Here is a 12541-nt window from a genome sequence, read left to right as displayed (position 1 = left end):
TGCCATACTTTGGCTCTATGTCCGCACTGTATGACTGTGGCCAAAGTACTGTAGGTTTTCACTTTAGGTAGGTACTGTATGGCACCATAAGCAAGAAATACACCATTTATCTGTGCATAACATGGCGCTATCTGAGTGTTGTATGACCGTGGGAAAACCTGGGCATACTATGCTCAGATAAGTTGTGTATTTAGTGTCTACAGTGCCCACAAAATGCCATATCATACCTACCTAGAGCTAAAACGTGGGCAGAAAGTGCCATACTTTGCCTATAATTATACACAGTCTACACAAGTATGGCACTTTCCGAGTATGGGTTCTATATGGCACTATGTGGGCACGACAGGCACTAAATGCGCCATTTCTCTGTGGATAGTATGGCACTATCTGCCCACAATTATACAGTGCCCACATAGAACCAAATATCGCCGTACCCACACTATCATATGGCAGTGCCCAGAGCGCCATACGTTGACTATGTGGGCAGCCAGTGCCCTACTATGCCCAGATAAATAATGCCCTTAGTGCCTGCAGTGCACACATAGTGCCACACTGTACCCACCTAGAGCCAATCTGTGCACAGAAAGTGCCATACTTTGTCCTCAGTGACAAAGTGCCCTTTCTGGGCACAGTCTGGCTCCAGGAAGGTATTGTACAATACGTGGGGGCAATCTGTCTTTAGGTGAACACTGTACGACACGCTGGCCATTCTAGCATGCACCAGGGATCTCAGCAAAGTATGGACTGCGTGCCCTGCATGTGGGTACTGCATGGCGCTCTCTGGGCAACGTGTAGAAGATATCTGGACATTATATGGCGATGTGGCAGTATACACATGAAAACATGGATGAATGGAGAGGCAGCAGGCATGCTTGGTTTCTGCTCCATTCATATGGGGGGGGGATGCAGGGCCCCTGTTATTGTGACAGCTGAGGTCCCAGCGGTCGGACCCCCACTGATCAGACACTTCTATCCTATGGATAGGAGACCAGGTTGAAATGTGGGAGAACCTGTGACTTCACAGTGGATTACCCATGTTATAGCGGCCATATAGACCCCCGATGCCTGGAGCAATGTCCTACATTACCGAGGATAAACAGCCGCCACCCGCAGGTTATGTTTAGCAGGCATGCTCATAGCTGCAGCGCCCGGTTTATAGCAGGGAATGTGGCGTCTCCATGACCTGCGCTACATTCAGAACACACCAGACGCCGCTGCTGCTGCTGTTTTCCATTTTGCTCATGCTGAGCGGAGAAAACCGCTCTGTACAGATGAAAGCGTCTCCGCTCAGGAATGCCTTGTTCCGAGATGTCACCGAGAGGCGGCTGCTGGGACGGTTCACTAAACCTCTGATGTGAAGACTGATTGCAGACAACTTCTATGGTTCTTTCATCAGCCTCGTGCTTGCTGACAATATGGAAGCATTTGGTTTGATGTATCCAGACAGGCGGCGGACAGATGTTCTACTTAAAGGGCAACGCCCCTGGACCCCTTCATGTACAACAGGCACAAGTACAGGACGTGACAGCGTATCCGAGCTCTGCCTTGGGTCAGCTGGGCGCGATCAGTAATGTTTCTATTCTCTTAAAGGCTATGGACACCTTCGGGGCAATTTTTTTTTAGGATTGCATTTTACTCCTTTTGAGCTAAAAATAATTTTTTCAGTTGGTCTTTATTTAAAAATGTCATCAGTTTTTGTGATACATGGGGTTAAAAATCAGTCTATTTGCAGACTGTCCCTCCTGAGTTCTGCCAGCTAACGGGCCAGCGAACCTCTGATCTCCTGACAGCTCATGAACACTCATTTAAGCCATATTCTTAGTGGTTTGATTATCAAAGTTTAGCTTAGTGAGTGTTCGAGGTCAGAGATAAGGCTTCACAGGAGCCATCAGCTGGCGGAACTCAGGAGGGACAGTTTGCCAATAGATTGATTTTTAACCCCATGCATCACAAAAACTGCTAAAAATGTTTAATAAAGTCCAACTGAAAAAATTATGTTTAGCCCAAAATAAGTAAAATGCGACCATACAAAAATTGCCCCGAAGGTTTCCATAGCCTTTAGATATTGAAAAGGATGAGGAATAGATACAATGTATATAAGAAATACCCATCATATTAAGGTCAAGGATCTATTCTAGTCAGACATTTAGGACACGTCCACAGGATATTTTATAGTCTTGAGTCACACAACGGGGGGGGGGGGTCTCCCGACTGCCTGCACTGACTGGTGCCCCGGCCGCACATTCAGGGCTTTCTCCATTAACCTCTTAGTGAGTCAGCGCGCTCAGCTCTTCTCAGAAACCCTATAGAAGTGAATGTAGAGAGATGCGGACGAGTGACCAACTCGCCATTCAAGGAGGGCTCCATTTCGGAGATGGGTGCTGCTCCCAGAGGTGTAGATACAGTACACCATACATGTCTATGAACACCTTTTAAACTTATTTCTTTTACAACTGGAGACTCACTTTAATCCCTTCAGGATGCAGTTGTTTTTTTCTTGAACGCCAAGATTAATGACATTTTTATTTCTCCGCTGAAGAAGCGTTGTGGTTTTTTTGGGGAGACAAGTTGTACATTTTAATGGTACTGTCTCAGACTACATAAAACTTTTTGATCTAATTTTATTCCAGTTTTGTGCGGTTGCGGGGATACCAATTATGTGTAATTAAAGGGGCGTTCTCCTTACAGATCTTTATGGCATATCCACACCTCTGGGACCTGCAAGTAAACAGCTATCGATTATTGGCTAGATGTTAGAGCTGATACGCACTGCTGATGGTGCATACTCAGATGCGCGGTACAACTATCCGGGGGTCACATTAAGGATCTCCCTGTCCATGCTGTAAATAAATGGTGCAGGGCAGAAATAAGTTAAAAAGGGTTGACTCGTGAAGATAGCAACCTCTGTACATATGGACATCACACAGGAGGGTCTCATGCCTCCCTCTATGAGCCAGGATGGAGATCCGCCATGTAGCACTACATTTCCCGATGCCTGGATATCCCCCATAAAGAAATCAGATGTTTTTTCGGGTGTCTCTGGAGGTTCCCAGGTGAGGAGTGTTGCCCCTACTTCAGAGCCAGAGCATAGAACCAAATCAGTCTCATCTGGCCCCACCATGCATCACATAGACCCCCATTCATGTGCATGGCCACCATGTCATTCATGGGCAGACGCAGCTGCAATAACATCTCAATGCCGGGGATTACAGAAACCAGACCAGCACCAACCAGCTGACAGTTTCCACTTAGTGGCCATCTTCATTAGACAAGCCTTTGAAATGTATGTTTTTCTGTCTGGTTATGACTATTAGCCCAAAAGTTGGGTCTGGAGTTGGTTCTTGGCTTTACCCCATGGAGTAAGGATGGATTGAAGCAAGGACTAAACTGGTAAAGCAGCAGTCCTCCCTCTGCAGCTCTCTTCACCCTGGCTCCCTATAGCGGTGGAGTAGCTTTCCGAAGGATCTGATCCCCCCCCCGCCATCGACTTGATTTGGCAGCAAAAATAATGCTGCAGACGGCACTAATAATCTTGCCCCCAAAAATACCACAATCCTGATGGAACCTGTGACCAGAAATGTGAACAGATCCCAAGTGGTAGTCACGGAGTAATTAAGAGCAGAGTGTCGGTGACGAGCCGAGTGGCCGCTTTAATATAGATCTATAATAAAGGACACCGCCGGCGTATACTTCTGCTGTTAGACACGATACATTCGCTCTGCCGCTCCCCTGGTGCCTGCAAATAATTTAATGGACACTTATTGATTGTGCGGTAATTGGAGGTCAGTGGTTTCGCCTCGTGGCTCCGAGCTATGGGGTTACCAGTAAGACGTTCACTTCAAGGTCAAGTCTCTACTTAGTATTATCAAAAATATCAGTGAAGCGCCTTCTTCCATACTGAATGTTACTGAGTATATTGTTATTTACCCTCTGCATTGTGCATAAGAGAGGATGCTGGTGATTTAAAGGGGGATCCAACCTAAAATGACCCAGTCAGTGGACTGTGGCGCTCTGTAACGCTCCAAAAGTGAAGCCAATTACTTGAAGAGAGCTGAAGTACAGAAGACACACACGCATTAATGTCCGTATAGCTTGAGTGTCCCCATAATGGGGTAAGACACAGGGCCCCTACAAAGGACAGCTACTGCCCCACATTGTGCACGCTGTAATTCCGCATAAAGGGCAGCCTGAAAGTTCCTAAAAGTGCCAGCTAGTGACCCCATAAGTTTCATCCACAGCACCCTCATAATGCACAAGAGAGAGAGGGCGTCTTGGGGGAGTCATGGTGGTGGAGGACCATACAAGGCCCCATGCACACGACTGTATGTGTTTTGTGGTCTGCAGATTGCAGATCCGCAAAATGTGAATACCGTCTGTCACATCTGCATTTTCTGCGCACCCACTGAGTCCACATTTTGTAGCCAAGTATAGGACAGAACGGTCACATGGATGTGGAAAGGACACAGGTCATCTTTGTGCATCTGTATGTCTGTTCTGCGATGGATAGATAGATAGATAGATAGATAGATAGATAGATAGATAGATAGATAGATGGATAGATAGATAGATATGAGATAGATAGATATGAGCTAGATTAGGGCTTGACAAATCCCAGGCGCCAGGTCGCCATGGCGATCAGGAATTTGGTCCTGGCGCTTGGGTATTTGTCAGCCCGTTTTCAAATGCCCGGGCGACGGGTGCGGAGCGCCGGAGGGGGGCCCGTTCTGTCCGCAAGCAGCAGGAGTGGAGATGAGCGCCTCCATTGTGGAAGAGCTCATCTCCATATTCATCTGTATCGCGTCCTCAGGCCAGCGATACAGATGAATGGTGCGGAGGAGCAGGAGAGAGGCGTCTCCCTTGCCCATTCCACTGATAGGCTACAGGCACTAGGCCTGTAGCCTATCAGAGGCCGGTGCAGGCGGCGCGATGACGTCATCGTGCCGCCTGAGACGTACAGTGCGGGACACAGGCCGGAAGAGGCCTGCATCGCATCACTGACAGCAGCATAAGGTAAGTATATGTGTTTATTGTTTTTATTATTTATTGTATACTGTGGCAAGAAGGGGGGGTGGGGGCCCTATATACTGGCACAATATGGGGGGACGGGCACTATGGAGAAGAGGGGAAGCACTATGGGGCCCTATATACCGGCACATTATGGGGGGCACTGTGGAAAAGAGGGGAAGGAGCACTGTGGGGGCATCTACTGGGGGCCCTATATACTTGCATGCATTATTGGGGGGCTCTATGGAGGAGTGGGGGGGGGCACTATGGGGGCTTTATGACACGGCTCCGCCTGGCTCCTAACTTTTTTAGCTGGCTCCTAGATTCCAAGGAAATTTGTCAAGCCCTGAGATAGATAGATAGATAGATAGATAGATAGATAGATAGATAGACAGGAGACAGACAGATATGAGATAGACAGGAGACAGACAGATATGAGACAGACAGATATGAGACAGACAGATATGAGACAGACAGATATGAGACAGACAGATATGAGACAGACAGATATGAGACAGACAGATATGAGACAGACAGATATGAGACAGACAGATATGAGACAGACAGATATGAGACAGACAGATATGAGACAGATAGATATGAGACAGACAGATATGAGACAGACAGATATGAGACAGACAGATATGAGACAGACAGATATGAGACAGACAGATATGTAGATATAAGACAGACAGACAGATATAAGACAGATAGATAGATATGAGATAGATAGAATATATCTGCAAAATGCAGACATTGAACCCATTAAAGTCAATGCACACGACCCTAAGTGTTTTGTGGTCTACAAACCACGTTTCTGCAAAACACGGATACTGGACGTGTGCACGTAGCATCACAGTGTGGACCCATTGACTTTAATGGGTCCGTTGTCCTCATGTTGAGGCGAAATACAGTACAACATCTCTGTTTGCTGTCTGTGAATGGATCCATTCACTGTTAACACTACCATCGAGACGATGTATTAAAGGGGTTATCCCACACACAAAAAAATAGTATTATCCAAAGGATAGCGATAGATATCGGGGTCCAACTGCTGGGACCCCCAAGAATCTGAGAAGGGGAGGTGTGTGAATTCCCTTTCTGAATGGAGCAATAGTAAGCACGTCGGCCCACTGCTCCATTCACTTCTATGGGATCGCAGTCTGTGTCTGTCCCATAGAAGTGAATGGCGTGGTGGACCGTGACGTACGCTACTGCTCAACTCAAAAGAGGAGGCTTGGGGCCCCTCTGTTCTCGGAATGGCTGGGGGTCCTAGTGGTTGACCCCCACAATTCAATATTTATCATCTATCCTGTGTATTCTGCAGAACAACCAACTCATGGCAGGTTTTCTGAATGTTTCTGCTCACTGACAGCATGCAGAGATCTAGCAAAATTGAGAAGGACTTAAATATAAATTACATGACATCAAAATGCTTTTCATGTGGCATGCATAAAAACAAAAATGATGGCAGTACGGCACAGATCTGAACGTCTACTCCAACCTCCCACATCCGATAATCCAGCACCTACCGGCCGTCAATGCCGGATTAAAGGAATTTTATTATTTGGTATTTCATAAAATCCTTTTCAAAATTCCACAAGTAAATCGTTGCCAACCACACGACGAATGCTGGAGCTGGCATTTTGTAGATGTGGCTCGGGCGGCGGTGAATTAACTCCCTGTCCCGTACTTGGTAGATTTTAATGGCAGATTTAATGGCTGTGACAGATGGGAGGGCAGGAGATAATAAGGTCAAAAATGTTGCTCAGAGGGGTTTATTGCGGTCTCATGAGCAGAAACAATTACAGCGCACGATTTAACCCCGGCGCGGGAGAATTCGGTAACAGGCCCTAATGTGCACACACGGTTACTATGGAAACTAAGGCTCTGGTATTTACCGGATCTTGTTTCTACGATTTACATTCGCAGCACTGTAAATACAACAATACTTGAGGTATATATCGTCCCATAGGCGGCCATGGCACAGTGCCTTGTTGGTGCCCACAGGGGGCGCATGCATCAGCGCTCAGCAGTGGACGAGGCTGAAATCCCAGAACACCGGGCAGGAAGAGTTGTCATGGGGACAAGTGTAAGCACAAGGCCGACTTCTTCCAGGAATACTTAAAGGGGTTGCCCCACGAAAAATATTCTATACTTTTGTAATTACATGTAATTAAAAATTCAGTTATTCAATAAAATGTATCTGTATAGCGCCACCTGCTGTTTGTTTTTTTCCTATTTCTTTGTCCTGCTCACTGAGATGGTCGCACATGCTCAGTTTAACGCTCCAACTGCCTCCTGAGTCGAGATAGGGGCAGCATGGACACGCCCCCTGAGCTGCAGCAGAAAGGACACGCCCCCGAGCTGCCAGCTTGATATAAATCTAGCAGAGCAATGAATGGGGAGATCTCTGGATCCGTGTGGGGGACAGGGCCGATTCTGGCTTTGGTAGAAAGAGACTATCATGTACTATACGATATCAGATTGTCATTTTTTTTTTACATTAGTCATGGGATAATCCCTTTAAAAGGTAATGCCGCACTAAAGCTGGCAAAATGTCGGTCAAATGAGGCAGTTTTATCAGGCCTGCCGACAATCTAAGGTGTATAGCGGTGTACAGACTTTCCCACAACAGCAGATGCCAGAAAAGAAAGGATCGGACTGTGGGATTCCAACTTGCCCAATCCTTTAATTCACAGGGTAGATAAGCTGCCACCAGTGGCGTTAGTGGCATACTCCCTATTCACAAGACGTGCATGCTCAGCATCCATGCGTATGCGGGGATGTGAAGAATCACCGTTGGGTGAATAAGCATTCGGATGACAGATATCTGTGTACGCCTCACATAAGATATAGAATCATTCTAGACTTAGAGCAAGACACTAGAGAAGAACAGGTGCAGGCCTAAGGCACAGGAAAGGCAGCAGGCTGTGCTCCGCGCTGCAGCATGCCAGTCACTGGCAATGTACAAACTCAGTCTGCACAATTTTCAGATATATACGATATCCCAACTAATGACAGGGTAGGAATGGCGCAAAGGAGGATTCATCTGGTTTAAGGGAAATCACTGACCAAGGGGTGTATTGCACATCCGCAATGCACTACGGACGTGTGAATGGACCCTAAACGCTACACCGCCCCCCGACATGTTTCACCGGTGCCAGATTCGCCTGAGGGCTCCGTTTTTTTATGGCGAACCATGTCGGGGAGCAGCGTTTAGTTGGTGTTTTTAGAGAATGCAGTAGGAGCACAGTTAGGCAGGTAGAAATAATATGCTGATTGTATTCTGGTAGTTAGATCTGGTGTATGCGCGCTATTTACCAGTATATACAACCACGTCACTGCTGAGGCCGTAGGCAGTAGACATATAGTTTCCGAATATATACTCCGATAATACTGAGAGCTATACTGCAGCATTTTAAAATATTACTCTCATACCTCAAATGAGAGTCTAATAAATGTGGTGGAATAAAAGTTAAGTGAGTGGAAAATAATCCTAATAGACGAGATATCGCCCTATGTGTAAATGAGATACATTTGATAAAATACACCCATCATCCACTAAGAGGGTCATTTGGTATTGGTTCTCAATCTGGAGGGGCCCCGTGTGCCCCAGTCCCACTCTACCTTCTAACGAACAAGAATACAATTAAGTCTAAAAATGATATCGGCAAAAAGGGACGACATTAGAGGGACTGCAAAAATAGTCACCACCAATCCAAGCGTGACTTCGATGTGCGAGGGCTTCATTCGCGTTTGTCAAGCCAACGTTACGGTAATTAGGCGCCAGTTCCCCATAATTAATCAGAATTATTTCTGCCTGGCATAATTTGGAGATGGAAATTCAGCTCAGGACAGTGGCCAAACATTGTGCACAAACACTCCATGAACCGATCATCATGGGAAACAAAGGCGAGCTCTCACTAGACGGCTGGCAGAAGTGCGGAGCCAATTACGGAGGGAGAGGCGGGCGGGAGGGGGGCATTTTGCATGGCAAACAGGTGGCAGCTGATTCACTGACGGGTTACGAACTAACACTGCCGTTAAGTCATGTGGACATCTGGCAAACCAAAGGTTAAAAACAATCGAAAAAAATACAATAACTCAAGGCGATGCCACATGTATATATATTTAATGGGGCATTTACTGGAGGTCCAATGGGCATAAACCGATCACGTAGGCGCAGCCATTTACCCCAACTTCTCATATGACTTATAATGGGGGGGTTGGATGGCTCTGGACGGTTCAGAGAGTAGCACTTGGGCCATCTTAAAGGGGGATGGATCACAAACAATATGACCAATCCACAGGATAGGTGATAAATGTATGATCACTATATGTCCGACCACTGGGACCCCTGTGATCACGGGACTGTGGAGTCCAGGCTCTGCCATCTCTGTCCCACAGAAGTGAATGGAGGAGACGGTGGTCACATGCACTACCGTTCCACTCACCCTCCGTTCTCGTAATCGCATACAGGTCACGCTGGTTGGACCCCCTGCGATCATACCTTTATCACCCATCCTGCGCACAGATGACTGTTGTTCGTGGACCAACCTCTTTAAAGGGCACCCGTCGCGTCTGCTTTATTACAGCCTCTTCTCGAGGGTCATCGGAGTAGAGGACCTTGTCTCAGCGCCAGGTTCCTTCACCACAATCAGCACTGACTAGTGTTCTCTAAGCTGCTACAAAATACATTAGGGAATTAGAGCAGTTTCATAATAAAACCTGCATCAAGAAGACAGAAGAAACAGAATAAAGGGAAAAAAATGCTAAAAGTTTTCATAAAAAAATAAATAAAAATCATTAGCACAGTGGTTACCATGGCAACCCCTCCGAAGCTACAATTTACCAATTTGCATATATTGTACAGAGAAGCGTTTCTGTCGACCATTCCAACCCCCCCGGCTTTGTTTTTTTCATGTATAGATCCGCTCCAATAAACCGGAAGAAAGTGGGTATAGTTTACATTTAAAGGCGAGCGCTCCGTACAGTATTAGAATGTATTGGCTCCGATGAGCCGAGGTTATTACTTTGCGAAGTCTCGCGGGACTTCGGGTAATAACTTCATAAATTTATTTTATACTGTAAAAAAAACATTTCCACTTGGAACTGAACCCAAGTTAGGGAAATGTTTTTTTTACAGTAGAAATCAAAAAGTTATTACCTGAAGTCCCGTGTTAGTTCGCAAAGCAATACCTTCGCCTCATCGGAGCCAATACATTCTAATACTGTACGTACAGTATTGTAGCAAAGTTTTGTGCAAATCGATTTCAGATGTTTCATCCGAAGTTTATTCACTCATCCCTAATTTTATATATATATATTTTTATTTGTTTTTTACTAAAGCAAACATACGGTAACTATTCTGGTCCAGCTTTTCTTGTAACTCTGTATTGTGACTAAATAGGTGACTGGGTGCCATCATTCTCCTTGTAAGCTTGTGTAGGGACAATCCCAATTGAGAAGGGGAATGGTAACACAGTAGTCGATTTATCTTATATATTATGAATAGGGATGAGCGAATCGACCTCGGATGAAACATCCAAAGTCGATTCGCAGAAAACTTTGTTTTAATATTGTACAAAGTTTTATGCGAATCGACTTCAGACGTTTCATCCGAGGTCGATTCGCTCATCCCTAATTATGAACAGGAGGCGAAGGGGCTACTGCTGCAACCAGTTGTCTTAAAGGCAGGGACAGGTTTGATCAGCGTTTCGGAGGCAATTTTTGTTTATGATTGCATTTTACTAATTTGTGGCTGAAAATCATACTTTTAATTGGCCTTTATTAAAAATATTTAGCCATTCTGTTACAAAAAGTGAACTGTTTTTCTAGCTGTGTGACTGGTACTTTCAGTTTCACTTTGTGCCTGCCATCTAATAAACCTCATCTCTAAACGACTAAGAGGTCATAAACACTTATTGAAGTCAGTAACATAAGAACTGAGCTATAATGAGTGATTATAATGTCAGAGAGCAGAGATAAGGAGCCCGTCAGCTCCTAAACTGATAAAAAAAAAAAAACTGAAAATCCACAGGCTGCCAAGCATCTCAGAAAAAAAGAAAAGACCGACTGAAAAAAAGATTTTTAGCTCAAAATAAGTAAAGCCTACAGGAGCCTATGGCTCTCCACTGGCCAGTGAAATATATAAAGAAATCTTCTCTCTGTGTCCCAGGAACTCAGCCTTGTCCCCCCTTCTCCTCCTCACTGTCCTGTCTCTGGCTGCAAGACAAGTGGCGGCAGCAGCAGGAGCCTCCCCCTCCACACTGTCTGCAGCAGGACAAAAAGATCATTAAGCCCTGCTCCTTTCCTAAACCTCCTCCCTAAGTTGGTCTGCAGTAACAGGTACCATACCTTACCCATCCGTATGTCGTGGGCCGTTATCGCAGGAGAAAAGCCAGCACATATAAACATATTCGGATCACATGGGTGAAACCGGACGGCGCTAATCTTGCATTCGTTCTTTGCAGTGAACAGGTCTTTCCCTTAAAAAAAAAAGGGAAAAATTTTATTAACCTACACAAATTCTTTAGTAATTAGCCCATTGTTAAAAGAAGCACATGTGTAAATTAAGGTGCAGGTTTGTTTTGTTTTTTTTTTGCTTTTTATTTCGTACCCGTATCTAATTAAGAGCAAATTGCATTCATTCCCTTGCTTTAATGTACAGCACAGAACGTGTGAATGGACTCACTTAATTTCCCTAAGGAAAATAACATAGAGATATTAAAGCAAGGGGAGGGGGCACGGTTGCCATGCCAACACCGCTTGAGATGTAATTACGTACGGAATTATGAACACGAGTCGGTAGTTTTATACAAAAAGTTTATTAACAAAACCTTTGGTGAAGAGTCTGACAGCTGAGGACGACTGCGTCATATAAACCGAGGCGTGCAACTCAGAGGCCGCTGTAATTTACTAAGTCTTTCCTGCCTAATTACAGCTTGTGTTCGCTCCGACATGTTTTTGATGTCACAATCCCCTTCCTGGCAATTTTCTTAAAGGGAATCTGTCGCCAGGATGTTGGACTATTACCTGCAGTAATATATCCGTAGTCTTGCAGATCAGGAGTCCAGATCCCCATTTTTTTTTTTTTTCCTACCCCCCCCCCCCCCCAAAGTTTCGCTGCTTTAAAGTTGCACTGAAATACATTGTTTGGACTGCTGCACATGCGCACAGGAGTCCTCTCCATTATGCTAGCGTAGCACAGCAGTCCAGGCTGTGCTTTTCACTGCAGTTTTGAGAGCCGACAGTGAGGGAACAGGGGGCAGGGTCACGGTCCCTCCCAAGACCGAGGTAAGAAGATCTGAGAGACTGGCGGCACGTGAGGGTATCTGACAGTCTGTTTTCTCCTTGCAGTGCTGTTTGGTAATGACCACACCTCGTCAGGTGCAGCTTGTGGTCATTACTGAGGCTATTTAGTTCTGACTCGCACTGCTTACCAGGCAGTTGATATTTCCTGCTGGAGTTGGTTGAGCTGGTGTGTTGTTCCTTTGGATCTCCTGCTCCTCCATCCTTCTTTAAGCTAAGTGCA

The 12541-nt window shown here is 45.6% G+C and overlaps 1 protein-coding gene across 3 annotated transcripts in view; it reads right to left on the bottom strand.

The window, feature by feature from the left end:
- Window positions 1–12541, bottom strand: part of WDR25 (WD repeat domain 25) — a 102734-nt gene that overhangs the window by 25992 nt on the left and 64201 nt on the right. For all 3 annotated transcript variants that reach the window (XM_044272735.1, XM_044272733.1, XM_044272734.1), the window contains exon 4: window positions 11365–11495. In XM_044272735.1, coding sequence (XP_044128670.1) covers window positions 11365–11495 — 131 coding nt within the window. The remainder of the gene's footprint in view (window positions 1–11364; window positions 11496–12541) is intronic.

Source organism: Bufo gargarizans, chromosome 11 (genome assembly GCF_014858855.1).
Source record: "Bufo gargarizans isolate SCDJY-AF-19 chromosome 11, ASM1485885v1, whole genome shotgun sequence".
In the NCBI taxonomy this organism is placed as follows: Eukaryota; Metazoa; Chordata; class Amphibia; order Anura; family Bufonidae; genus Bufo; species Bufo gargarizans.
Note: the sequence above shows the minus strand (reverse complement) of the source record. Positions and strands in the feature narration are given on the sequence as shown.